This window comes from Gymnoscopelus braueri, assembly GCF_963280865.1.
Source record: "Gymnoscopelus braueri genome assembly, chromosome: 12".
Lineage (NCBI taxonomy): Eukaryota > Metazoa > Chordata > Actinopteri > Myctophiformes > Myctophidae > Gymnoscopelus > Gymnoscopelus braueri.
Window position 1 is genome coordinate 39,377,988 of NC_137614.1, and position 13,323 is coordinate 39,391,310.

General features: G+C 43.3%; 1 protein-coding gene across 1 annotated transcript in view; it reads left to right on the forward strand.

Annotated features, from left to right (window-relative positions):
- The window catches only part of LOC308097812 (uncharacterized protein), a gene marked incomplete at its 5' end in the record, with an annotated part of 76,852 nt that overhangs the window by 54,769 nt on the left and 8,760 nt on the right, over nucleotides 1-13,323 (forward strand). Inside the window, 2 exons of the mRNA XM_080445887.1 lie at nucleotides 2,216-2,257; nucleotides 12,427-12,667. Coding sequence (XP_080302013.1) covers nucleotides 2,216-2,257; nucleotides 12,427-12,667 — 283 coding nt within the window. The remainder of the gene's footprint in view (nucleotides 1-2,215; nucleotides 2,258-12,426; nucleotides 12,668-13,323) is intronic.

Consider the following 13,323-nt stretch of genomic DNA (forward strand, 5'->3'; position numbering starts at 1 on the left):
CAACTCTAGGCCTGTCAACTTCATTGAAACAAATAGCCTACAGCAGATACTTATTATTACTTATTATTAATAATATATTCTTCTTATTATTATTATTACTACTAGTATTATTATTATTATTATTATTATTATTATATTATAATTTAGCGCATTGGTGTGAGTGCGCTCCCACGGACGGCCTGGGTCTGTCTGTCTGTCTGTCTGTCTGTCTGTCTGTCTGTCTGTCTGTCTAACTATCTATCTATCTATCTATCTAAATCAGTCATGAATTCATTTTCTCTCTATCAACCGATATCAAGCGAAAATAAAACTTCGGATTTGGAAGCTTTTCTGCGCAGAGAGCTGCTTGAGTGCGTGCGCTCACCACCTGGGAGTGACGAAGTGTCTGTCTGTCTGTCTGTCTGTCTGTCTGTCTGTCTGTCTATACATCTATTTAAATATCTATCTATCTATCTAACTATCTATCAGCAATAACGCCTAGCTGCCCCCCCAATATCAGTCCAGTAATGACAGCCCCGGCCTGAATTTAATCTCACAACGCGGTGATCAGCAACACATTGTTGTGAGCTTGTAGATCTGTAACGCTGACTGACACCTTTGTTTGATTAATGATGCTTGCATGCATGTAGGAGGTGGGTTAATAATGAATAGAATAAAATCGGGTTCATTCATAGCGCAGCATGCGCCCTATCCAAAATAACAGATCTGCAGGCAGTCGACACACCATGTCGCAGTGCGTTGATAGCTTGTCTGTCTTTTTGGGTAGGCGTCGCACGTTATGCGCCGTAATATAGATAGATAGATAGATAGAGAGACAGACAGACAGACAGACAGACAGACAGACAGACAGACAGAGAGACAGACAGACAGACAGACAGACAGACAGACAGACAGACAGACAGACAGACAGACAGACAGACAGACAGACAGACAGACAGACAGACAGACAGACAGACAGACAGACAGACCGACGTGTGTGTGTGTGTGTGTGTGTGTGTGTGTGTGTGTGTGTGTGTGTGTGTGTGTGCGATGCGACGCGTTGTAAGCTTGTATATCTGCTATATTCACATAGCCTAGGTATAAAATAGGGCTAAAGTGGTTAATGTATATGTTTCATAATATCATAATATATATCTGACAAGTAACTAGTAACTAAAGTTTTCAAATAATTGTAGTGGAGTAAAAGTACAATATTTGCCTAGTGGAGTAGAAGTAAAAGTATTGGAAATACACAAGTAAAGCACAAATACCTCAAAAGCGTAAAGTACAGTACTTAAGTAAATGAGTTAAATTCCAGCTGTCTTTATTATTATTATTATTATTATTATTATTACACTTATTAATATTAATATTAATATTAATATTATTATATAATCATTATTATTATATTACTATTGAATCATGTAAAGTCTGTCCAAATATAGTTCGAACACAAACCAATGTCCACGCAAGCAATTAGAAAAGAAGTAGCGATCTTCATTTGCACAATAATCTCGCATGCAACAATCTCACATCACAGTGCTTTTGTTATTCAAAGACTTTTTACCTGGGGAGTGAGAAAACAAAACAGGGGGGGAAGGAAGCAATCCTGAACGGAAAATGTATATTTGTATCCTGTGCTTCACAATAAAAAATATTTGAAACAAAAAAAAAAAGACAAAATCAATAAACAACACAACAACAGAAACACTTCAACCAGGTATGCTATACTATACCTGAGGCCAGAACAGTAGGTACAGTCATGTTTATTAACAGTTCAGTCAGACAACTCTTGGATTGGATTAGAATATATATTTATTGAGCAAGCTTGAGCATGGATATAGAAAGCATAAGGAAGCATAGTTTGGCGTCAGGCCTCTGAATCCATTCACTCCCTGTAAGAATAACATTTTAATAACTAGCTCCGTAAACTGCGCCTCATTACAGGTATAGTACAGTCATGTTTATTAACAGTACAGGTATAGTACAGTCATGTTTATTAACAGTACAGGTATAGTACAGTAAAAAAAAAAGGAACACAAAAAGCCTCTGGGGTTTTGTTTGCTTTCCTTTGTACTTCATCAGTAATACTTATAGAGAAAACTATATTACAAAACATAATGAAGTTAAGTAGAATCATAAGATATATTTACATCTATAATGATAACAATGTGAAGGTCAACATTATAGTGTCTCCACACCGACCAATCACTGTCTCACATTTCTGCTTTGACAGGAGCTCTGACAGGAGCTGTGACAGGAGTTAGACAACGATTAGGTAAGTGTGTGTGTGTGTGTGTGTGTGTGTGTGTGTGTGTGTGTGTGTGTGTGTGTGCGTGTGCGCGTGTGCGCGTGTGTCTCATCTGTTTAAGAGTAGGTATAGCTGATATATTGCACTTTTACCTTAGCGCTAGGTATACTCTTAGTTACTTGTTTTAGAAGAGAATGCACTTCAGACTTCTGGTGATTAGTAGTTTTCCTACCTATGTTGAATGCACTTATTTTAAGATATTTTAAGAAGAGGATAAAAGCATCTGCTAAATGACTGTAATGTTGCGTGTGTGTGTGTGTGTGTGTGTGTGTGTGTGTGTGTGTGTGTGTGTGTGTGTGTGTGTGTGTGTGTGTGTGTGTGTGTGTGTGTGTGCGTGCGTGGGTGAGTGCGTACGTGCGTGCGTGCGTGCGTGTGTGTGTGCATGCAGCACGTAATGTTTCCCTATGATGTAAGCACATTCCTTTGTCCCTACATACTAAGTGTATTAGGTGGGCATAGTTCATATTTCTTTTTTTACTCAAACAAAAAACAGACATCAAATAAACAGACAGACATCTGGAATGACCTATATAAACAAATGACATGTTTCACACACACACACACACACACACACACACACACACACACACACACACACACACACACACACACACACACACACACACACACACACACACACCACCTGGTTCACTCCGGCCAGTTAACTTCCTGCAAAAAGTTTCCACCAATCACGGGGGGGGGGGGGGGGGGGGGTCATGGTACCATAGCCGTAGTGGTGAGGGAGGGTCAGGGGTGAGGAAGAGGAGGGTGGTACAGGCTCTACATGTGAACTCTACATGATATATAATCCAATATTTCATATTGAAGAGGACATTGGTTGAATGTGTCATAGAATAAAATGGCTCTTTGATGATCCTGTGAGAGTAATTCAGGTGCCTGAGGCAGCACAGCAGTTAAGGTACAGAGTAAGAGAAGTACTGTGAGGGACAGACTCAGAGTCAGAAACAGTATCCCACCTAGAGCAATGTTTACAAACACAGTGAGCATTACAGAATCCCACCCTAAGCTGAGCCAAATACCCAAGCAAATACACACAATCAGACAGGTGTTACAACATCACAGGCAACACAGATATCGTTACAGTGTCAACACTATAACCAGGTGGGCGATATGGTGATAAATATCGTCGAGTCGATACAATGTCTCCACAATATGCCTTTTTAGAGATATCATATCTATCGTGATAAAGTGAGTCACTCAGTCATAGAATGTGCACTCACACTGTGAGTGCACATTCTATGATTTGCAGTTCTATATTTCATTTATACTTCTGTAGTACGACGGTTTCGTTCGCCAAAAATAGCAGATCTACAAGCTAACAACGCGTCTCGACCACACCACATTAATTGCTTGAAGATCTGTTGTGTTGATCACACACGCTCCCAAAGTCCCCGCCCCCTTTCTTCTTGGCAGTAAGGGGATCGGCACTGTTGTCAGTCTGCACCACAGTAATGATGGACGGACAGTCAGACTCCCCTAACCCAGCCAGTGGTGTAGCCAGAACACTAGTATAGGCTGGGCCGAGGTGAGAGCGGGTGGGCACGCTGGGGTTTTAGTTTTGGTTTTTTTTTATTTTACCGATTTATTATCAAATGATTAATTATTTAAAAAAAACATATATATATGTAACCGGTGTAGTCTTTATCTCTGCGTTGTGTAATGGACTAGACGGACCCAGAACTGTCTTTGGAAACAACATACAACACGTCTCCAGTTAGTTTGGTTTGTAGTGCAAAGAACTCTCTAAACAAAGCCAAACAAACACTGAATACATCCTTTGCAAGTACAATTCACATTTTGTTATACAGAGAAAACAACTAAAGACACCCACCTCGTTCCAACACGGAAATACACAAGGAAGAGGTGGAGGTGTGGCAGGGCCTTTATAGGGGGGACAGAAGGAGGAGACTTAAGGAGCTGTGAAGAGGTGGAGGTGTGGCAGGGCCTTTATAGGGGGACAGAAGGAGGAGACTTAAGGAGCTGTGAAGAGGTGGAGGTGTGGCAGGGCATTTATAGGGGGGACAGAAGGAGAGACTAAAGGAGCTGTGAAGAGGTGGAGGTGTGGCAGGACATTTATAGGGGGGACAGAAGGAGGAGACTAAAGGAGCTGTGAAGAGGTGGAGGTGTGGCAGGGCCTTTATAGGGGGACAGAAGGAGGAGACTTAAGGAGCTGTGAAGAGGTGGAGGTGTGGCAGGGCATTTATAGGGGGGACAGAAGGAGAGACTAAAGGAGCTGTGAAGAGGTGGAGGTGTGGCAGGACATTTATAGGGGGGACAGAAGGAGGAGACTAAAGGAGCTGTGAAGAGGTGGAGGTGTGGCAGGGCATTTATAGGGGGGACAGAAGGAGGAGACTTAAGGAGCTGTGAAGAGGTGGAGGTGTGGCAGGGCCTTTATAGGGGGGACAGAATGAGTGACTTAAGGAGCTGTGAAGAGGTGGAGGTGTGGCAGGACATTTATAGGGGGACAGAAGGAGGAGACTTAAGGAGCTGTGAAGAGGTGGAGGTGTGGCAGGGCCTTTATAGGGGGGACAGAAGGAGGAGACTAAAGAACACTATGTATTCTTATACACATGAACCGTGGAGAATTAAGTCAGGTAGAAGCACTTATTTGTATCACATGTTGTGTCATTATATAACACTTATTAACACTGTTACATAGATGTGCAGTGTTACATAGATGTATAGTGTACACTACTGTGCAGTGCTCGGGCCCTAATAATGCAAATCAGTAAATATATAACTTACAGGTTATGCTCTGATGTCTCTAGAAGTGTGCTTCTAGAGATGACTGAGTTTTTTGGCCATGTGCCTTAATTACTTTAACACACAACAGGCAGAACAGTGGTGTTGTGCCTGAGTTATAAGGGTCGTGTGCAGGATTTGCTGCTGGTGACAAGGCGTGTGTGTGTGTGTGTGTGTGTGTGTGTGTGTGTGTGTGTGTGTGTGTGTGTGTGTGTGTGTGTGTGTGTGTGTGTGTGTTCATATCAGACAGAGTCCATTGACTCCCATCTACTGTATGAACTTAGCCTGGCATTGTCCAGACTGATAACGTGGATTCACTCTCACGTTCCTCCCATAGTTAATATATCTAGAGGGCGGACTGCTCCGCCCCCCAGCTATTAATTTCAATGAAATTGTTCAGTGGCGTTTTGAAGCACCCGGAAGTAAGAAATATTGGTTCCATATTGGTTCCGTGGGTCCATTCCATTGGTTCATGGGTCCATTCCATTGGTTCATGGGTCCATTCCATTGGTTCATGGGTCCATTCCATTGGTTCATGCATCGTGAGCAGGCGCACAAACGGCAGATGCACGAGCAAAATGCGGAAGTGTTGCAATATCAGATTTGACCACCAGGCTTGGCCGCTTCACTGTTCTACCGTGGTTCTGGGGTCTTGGTTCCACCCCAGTATCAGTCTGGACTTTGGCCCATAGGGAGCGAGTATGAGAAATCAGAAAATAGTCGGGCCAATCAGTGACTGCGTTTTAACTGCTGTCCGTACAACAGTGAAAAGCATCAAAATCATTTTCTGATTTCTCATACTCGCTCCCTATGGGCCCAAGTCTAGACTGATACCGGGGAGGAACCTGAGAGTGAATCCACGTTATCAGTCTGGCCAATGCCAGGCGAGTATGAACTATCCACGACTGCTGTTTTAAACAATAGATATATGACATGATATTGATGTCATGGCACTCCCCATGAGCATGGACCAAGACGGAAGACTTGGGAGAGTAATGCACAAGATACTGTCTGTAAACAAGAGGTAAAGAGGTAAAAAGATCAACATGTAGTATAGGGGTTGACACTAAGGTCTCAGAGGCACTTGTCCTTTGGGCAAGTACAGGTCATTTCCTACTTGCCCAAAGGTCTTGCCCACTCTCCCGAAAAGTAAATCATCCATTATAAAATTATAAGCAACATTTGTATTACCGTTCAATTTAACACTTATTTTTTACTTTCTACTTAAGAATTCTGGGGCTGCACGAAAAAAAATGTCATACCTTAATATTTATGCGAAATATCTAGTAAAAAGCTATGAATATGGCTTCACAGTTCACACTTGTTGTTTTATATTTTTAAGTGTAACAACAGTGAAAACAGCGCATTATAGGGCAACGGTGCTCTTATAGAGACACACGGGGACTACAAATTTCACGCCCACTTTTGAGACAGCGCCACTACTCGAGGTCCGTTAGAACGATGAACTGCAGCTGCCAATGCAATCCCTATGAGAGGATATGAGAATTAGCCTACTTTTGAAATATTCCTACATTAACTGGAGACGATATTGATTTAAATAAAAATATGTTTCCAAATGTATGGAGTGTCTTTGTCAACATATCTTCTTGTTTTCTTAATAGTTGATGTGTTTCACATTTAATTTGCCACTTTAACGAGTTACCCATAATGCTAACACAGCAGAGGGTAGACAGCAGACGGGCATTTCAGTGACATCACTGTCTTTACGAGTGCCGAGCGCCGACCAGTGGCGTACCCACTGTAGAGGCAGGAGAGGCGGTCGCCTGCCCAACTAAGATCTCGCCTCCCCTAAAAAAAAAAAGAAAAACCCGAAAATGTGTCATTGTGTGCTTAATGTCCTCAAAGTCACGCATCCAACAAGCTTTGAATTGAGCAGATTGGACCTTCTGTTCCAGAGATAATGACCAAAACCTATTGAAAACGGCCACTTTCGCCAGTTTTCTGGGTATTGAAAACCTCAAGGGATGCGTCCGTGACGTATATACCATGCGATCACTTAAACTCTAGATCTCCGATGCTAGCGATTTTGACATACTGATGGAGTATATTATAGTATATTGTGGGTAGTATATCGAGATGAAAGATATGGGACATTAAAAAGGACAAATTAAACAAATGGGACAGATTATTAGAACACAAAAAAAAACGCTACAGCCTCAGTAGTTAACCAGTGAAATGACGGTATTTTACAATGCCTCTCATAGAGATTGCATTGAGAGCTGCAGTTCATCGTTCTAACGGACCCCGAGTGTCAAAAGTGGGCGTGGATTTGTAGGCCTTCCGCTTCCGGCCGTGTGTCTCTATATATACTGTATATTACATTCCACAAACCTGAAGACATTTACTTTCCCACTACTTGACAAAGTGCTCTTATTTTGAAGTCCACCGACCGGAAGTCAAGGGTTTACGTTCGTCTGACTTGACACGTGCTAAGCTAAGCTTTGACAGTTCAATAAACAAACGAAGGTACTGGGCTGGCACTGCTGTTTTGAACTGATACTGACATAAGGAAGGCTTTACAATCTGCTTGCTGCATTCTTGTATTTCCACACGTCTGTTAGAGACAAGTAGGGAACCGCAGTGTGTGACAAAAGTCTTTAGGTGTTTTTGTTTTATATCGCGGGTGGGATGCACACAGCCATTCTGAGCTTGCAGATTAGGTGTTTTCGCCGGAGCTCACGTCGCGCGTGTGTGTGTGTGTGTGTGTGTGTGTGTGTGTGGGAGGGACTTGGGATAGAGGGAGAGGGGGAGGGGGAGTGCTCTGGCCACGTTCAAATGTCTAAAGACAGATATCCGAAGATGACAGATATACGAAGCCCAAGGTTTAATAACCTTAATTGAGTTGATCAGAGTGTCCCGATGCAGGGCGTCCCTGGCTCTCAGGACCCAGTCGACCAGAAGGTGGTGAGAAGGGGCTCTCAGGTTTGCTGACTTGGTGTAGGACTTGTCTGTATTACCTGTCATCCAGTTGTCGTAGGTGCCACGGAGGTGAGCTTTGAAGGGTCTGATGTATATATTTCATAAACATGGATGCAAATCTAAAGCCATATTTCACAGGGAGCCTACAGACAGGAGAGGGGATTCAGACAGAGAGGTGACGGTTTGTCTGAGCTGGGTGTGGGGTACACTAGCATTTTCTTTGTCTTACCTGGGAGACAGAGCATGTGTCTCCCATCCCCCCTTCCTGCCCCATACGGTTGTAAATGTTTTGGGCCGGGTGGGGGCTCACCTTTGAAGTCTGACACACCTATACCTGTACCTCCTCTTTCTCTGAATGTGCTATAAAGACCATACTGAAATGTGACTTAGTGTGTGTGCCACTCCAGGCCGTGAGGCTGTGGAAATGGAGAGCTGTTTGTACTCTGAATAAACTGGAAGCAAGAAACCTCACTGACTAGTGAAGACTCAAATTCATTCTACAACCATTCATACTCACCTCTGGAACAACAAACTAACTACAATATGGCGTTGTTGGCAACTACAAAAGTGCAATAGAACCTTTAAGTCTGTGGTTTTCAGATACCACAGGTCCGTTCCACACCACGTGAGGGGGCTGAAGGTACTTGGTACAACCTCCAGGTATTACAGCCATTGCAACGTCGCCTTCAGCTCTGCCTTCGTGGCCACGCTGATATGGCAGCGGTACGAGTCTCATGCGAGCAGCCTTGGTCCCAAGTGGACCCCACCACCTTCTGGAGCCATTCCTTCTTCAGGTCGTCGTTGAACCACCTATTCTTTGAGGAATTTATCACGGCCCCGGGGAATGCTCTGCATAGCCTTTACATCGCGGATGGCCGCCTTAAACACGATGAAAGGCTTCAGCTTTGTCCCGTCCGCTTTGGCTGCCAGAGCCGCCGTGATGCACGCTTTCTCGTGACCGCTGGTCTTGAGTGAGACGTTGACTGTACTGGCATCCACCATGTCAAACCATGTTTCGTCCATGGTGATGATATTCTTCACATTGATCTTCTTGCTCTCTATCTGGTGACCAGAGAAGATGATATAGTTGACAATCTTCTCAATGGGAGCGTCTTTATAAGTAACAGTTGTTCTCCTCCTGAGGGTAAAATTATTACGTCGGAGGAATCTAGTAAGCCACCCGGTAGTCGCCCCAAACACTGTCACTTGCTGTGGAGTACAACTCCTTCACTCGAATAATTTTCCGGGAGACTCTTAAGTTCTGTCCACGTGTGTGGTGTATCCACTGACACAAGTTACTTTCCAGCTCCTCAGTCACTTTCTTCCTCCCTCCACCTGACAAGCGAGCCCGCTTTGGATCCACGTTAAACTCTGGCAGCTGCTTCTCCAGAGCGCTGCTCCGCATATTTCACCACTGCTAGTTTGAACGTCAAATCAAACTTCCTTTTTTCTTCCCTCTTACGTTGACATTTTCATCTCTCTCCTGTCTAGTATATTCTCCTCATTCTCCTTTCATCTCTCTCCTGTCTAGTATTCTCCTCATTCTCCTTTCATCTCTCTCCTGTCTAGTATTCTCCTCATTCTCCTTTCATCTCTCTCCTGTCTAGTATTCTCCTCATTCTCCTTTCATCTCTCTCCTGTCTAGTATTCTCCTCATTCTCCTTTCATCTCTCTCCTGTCTAGTATTCTCCTCATTCTCCTTTCATCTCTCTCCTGTCTAGTATTCTCCTCATTCTCCTTTCATCTCTCTCCTGTCTAGTATTCTCCTCATTCTCCTTTCATCCCTCTCCTGTCTAGTATTCTCCTCATTCTCCTCCATGTTGCCTTCACAATCCACCTGTCCTTCTCTCACGTCCACCATGCTCTGTATTACTACTACTGTTTCTGTCTGTTTAGGAGTTACCCACGCGTTGTGAGACTTGTAGATTTGCTATTTTCGGCACATGACACCATCATGCAACAAAATATAAATGAGGCTGAATAAACTACAAATAATCGCCCCGTCGTTTACTTTACACAAACCCACCGTTTATTTAAAGAGGCGTTTAATTAGCAAAATGGTGTCAGACCCCCGGCGAGTATTAGGTAGCCGGCGGCTATTTGGAAATATATGGAACAAGCTCACAACATGTCACTGTGACATTTGTGAGCTTGTAGATCGGCTATATTACAAAATAGCAACAATAGCCAATCAAGCTCACAATGTGTTGCATAGTGATGAGTTGTGAGCTTGTAAATCACCTATATATCATGAAATGCTGATATACAAGTTCACACCATGTCAATGTGTTGCATGGTGATGAGTTGTGAGTTTAGGAAACCAGTTTAGGTATGATACAGGATTTACAATTGAATTAGTCAGACTGTTCTGTCACTATAGAATAGAAAAGAAATGCAGGCACCAGAGGCAGCACAGCAGGTATATAAGAAAAGTAATTCTGAGGTACAGTCACAAACACAAGTTCTCCTCGGAGCACAGGTCTCCGCCAGGTCCGGTATGTTATTGTGGGCCAGCAATGTTGATGGTGTATGAGAAATCAGACAGATCTGTCTTGATCACATGACTACAGATATACTGTGTACTGATTTGCGTGATGTTTGGACAATATATGTAGGAGTCATTTTTAAACATTTGTTTTGCAAAAGATTGCCTCCTGGTGGCGCTATAACAGGCCAATCTGAAAACTGTGAGGCAGGGGTTCTGCTCTGGCATCCAGGGAGTGTGTGTTCACAGTTTCCCGTTGATCGGGCCAACATTGCCGGAGATTAGCTGTTCACGGACGGACGGACAGGGTGCAAAACAGTCTCGAAGACAAAAATCACCATCAGTGATGAACTAAAGTATATGACAGTATTCACCTGTTTCCTAGGCTGTGTGTTTTCCACTTCCTGTCGATTTCATTGGATATCATTGGTCATCTGACCAGTTTCATTGGATTTCATTGGATCAAATCGACAGGAAGTGGAAAACACACAGCCTAGGAAACAGGTGAATACACGCTATACAAAGAGCCTGCACTATGGAGGGAAAAACAACACACACTATAGGGTTGTAGGACTCAAGTCCACATTTTAATTTACTCTGTCTGGTCTTGGTCTCGCCCATAATTTTACTCGGTCATAACTCGGACCAAGAGACTGGACTTTTCCCCCACCAGAATCCAGTCCAAGTGCTATGCAATCGTTTTACTCTGTCTCTCCCATTATAAGGAACACTGTGTGTGTGTGTGTGTGTGTGTGTGTGTGTGTGTGTGTGTGTGTGTGTGTGTGTGTGTGTGTGTGTGTGTGTGTGTGTGTGTGTGTGTGCATGCACTAATTCATAACCTTTGACTGTGTATTTAGGTGCATAAGTTATACACTATAGAGTACAGAAGTCCTGACGTCAGTCGTTCATCCCCTGGTTGCGAACGCGGTCGCCGCGCCTCCGACCAAGTGGAGCTTACTATGTAACCCTGCTCGGGTTGTGTGTGTGTCTGTGATTCTGTCTGTGTGTCTGTGTTCATGCTCTCATTGGCTCGCGCCCCCATGTGACTCACATGCGTGCACTGCCTGTAAGCAGCCACCCGAGTGCGCCAGAGTGCAGGAATTTAGACAATACTCTGATTACAATGCACAACAGCCTGCAAAACACACACACACACACACACACACACACACACACACACACACACACACACACACACACACACACACACACACACACACACAATGTCAATGTTCTCTCCCCATCACGGTGAAATAACACGGATTACAAGTCCGTAAATACACAATATTTTCGAGCTGCGTTCGCTTCCAGCGTTCGCGCGTCTTACTTGTTCGTAAGGTAATTTCTCTATGGAGAATAAGATTGGGTCATCTTAGAATCGTCTCATATAAGAATTGTGGTCCAAAAATAAACAAACTGTCTCTGTGATATTGTCAGGGAGGAGGTTCTGTATCGTTTATGATAGTCAGTCACTTATATTTGATACAGTCTGTTTCTGGAGAAAATGTAACTAATTCGGCGGGTGTAACATTAGCATTTTCTCACCGTCAGTTGATGCTTCATATCCATAAGAGTAAAACCGCCGGGGTCATTTGTTTATTTTTGGAACACAGTTCTTATTTGAGGCGATATTAAACACGTCTATGGGGATTCAGAATGGGGGTGGAAAACCACGAACCAGGTAGACAAACCTAGGATGTGTAAATGACGTCAGACTTGGAAGATGGGACGGGACCTATATGGGAAGTTGAGTCATGCTAATTTTCAAAATAAAGTTTGGGTCCCAAGGCTAGAATCCATCAGTAGGTCCTAAAGAAGCCTCATGCAAAATGTGGCACTTTTATCCTCTTCATATTGGTAATGTTAAAAAATAGGGTTAAGCTACTGGACTATTTAACATGTTTTGCCTACATAATCTCACCCACAAATAAATGTTCATTCCACTTAGCTCCAGCAACACATTTTGTCGACCAACACCGGAGTGTCCTGATTAACAGAGTGAAAATGGTCGGCCCCATCCTGGATCTGCTCCTTTATGAGAGAGGCATCACACAAGAGGGCTACGATAATGTGAGATCTAAGACCACCACTCAGGAACAGATGAGGGAACTCTATACACTCCTGAACTCCAGAACAGCCAAAGACCTTTTCTACAAAGTTCTAGAAAAACTGTGTCTTCTTCATGATCTGTAAGTAATAGTATTTTTTTCTTTCTCTTCTATAATTTTCATTCCACGATTTTGTAACCCATGTTTTCACCGAGTCCCAACTGCCTATGTAATCCTATGTGCTACTCTACCTCTGCCAGGGTTAGGGTTAACACGATAGCTCAGAGTTGAGGTTCTGCTTCGTAGGCTGACGGCAGAGTGTGACAAGGGCAAACGGTGGCCAACCGTACCGATTTGAACCTTTTTCCATGCATCGTATCCAAAAAGTAACGGTACTTCTCCCTGCGCTCAGATGTTTGACATTTTAGCGGTCAATAAACTTTAAGTGAAGAGTTGAAACAAGTGTTTAAATCGCTTATTTAGTTCAGCCTGTGGCATGTTTTCCCTCTGCAGCTGAAACAGGAGCAGTACTGACACCTGCAGACAGTGGTTGACTGGCCACAGACTGAATTAAAAAGTGATTTAAACTCTTGTTTCAACCCGTCGGCTTACATTTTCTTGACCGCTAAAATGTCAAACATCTGAGACAGTGTTGATTTTGTTAACGAAAACGAAACAAAATATGTTCGTCAACGCACATTTTTCAAAGGACGAAGACGAGACGAGACAAGACCACCACCCACATGAATAAACAATAACTCGGACTAAATCATTATGCAATTTCGTTAACTAATAAA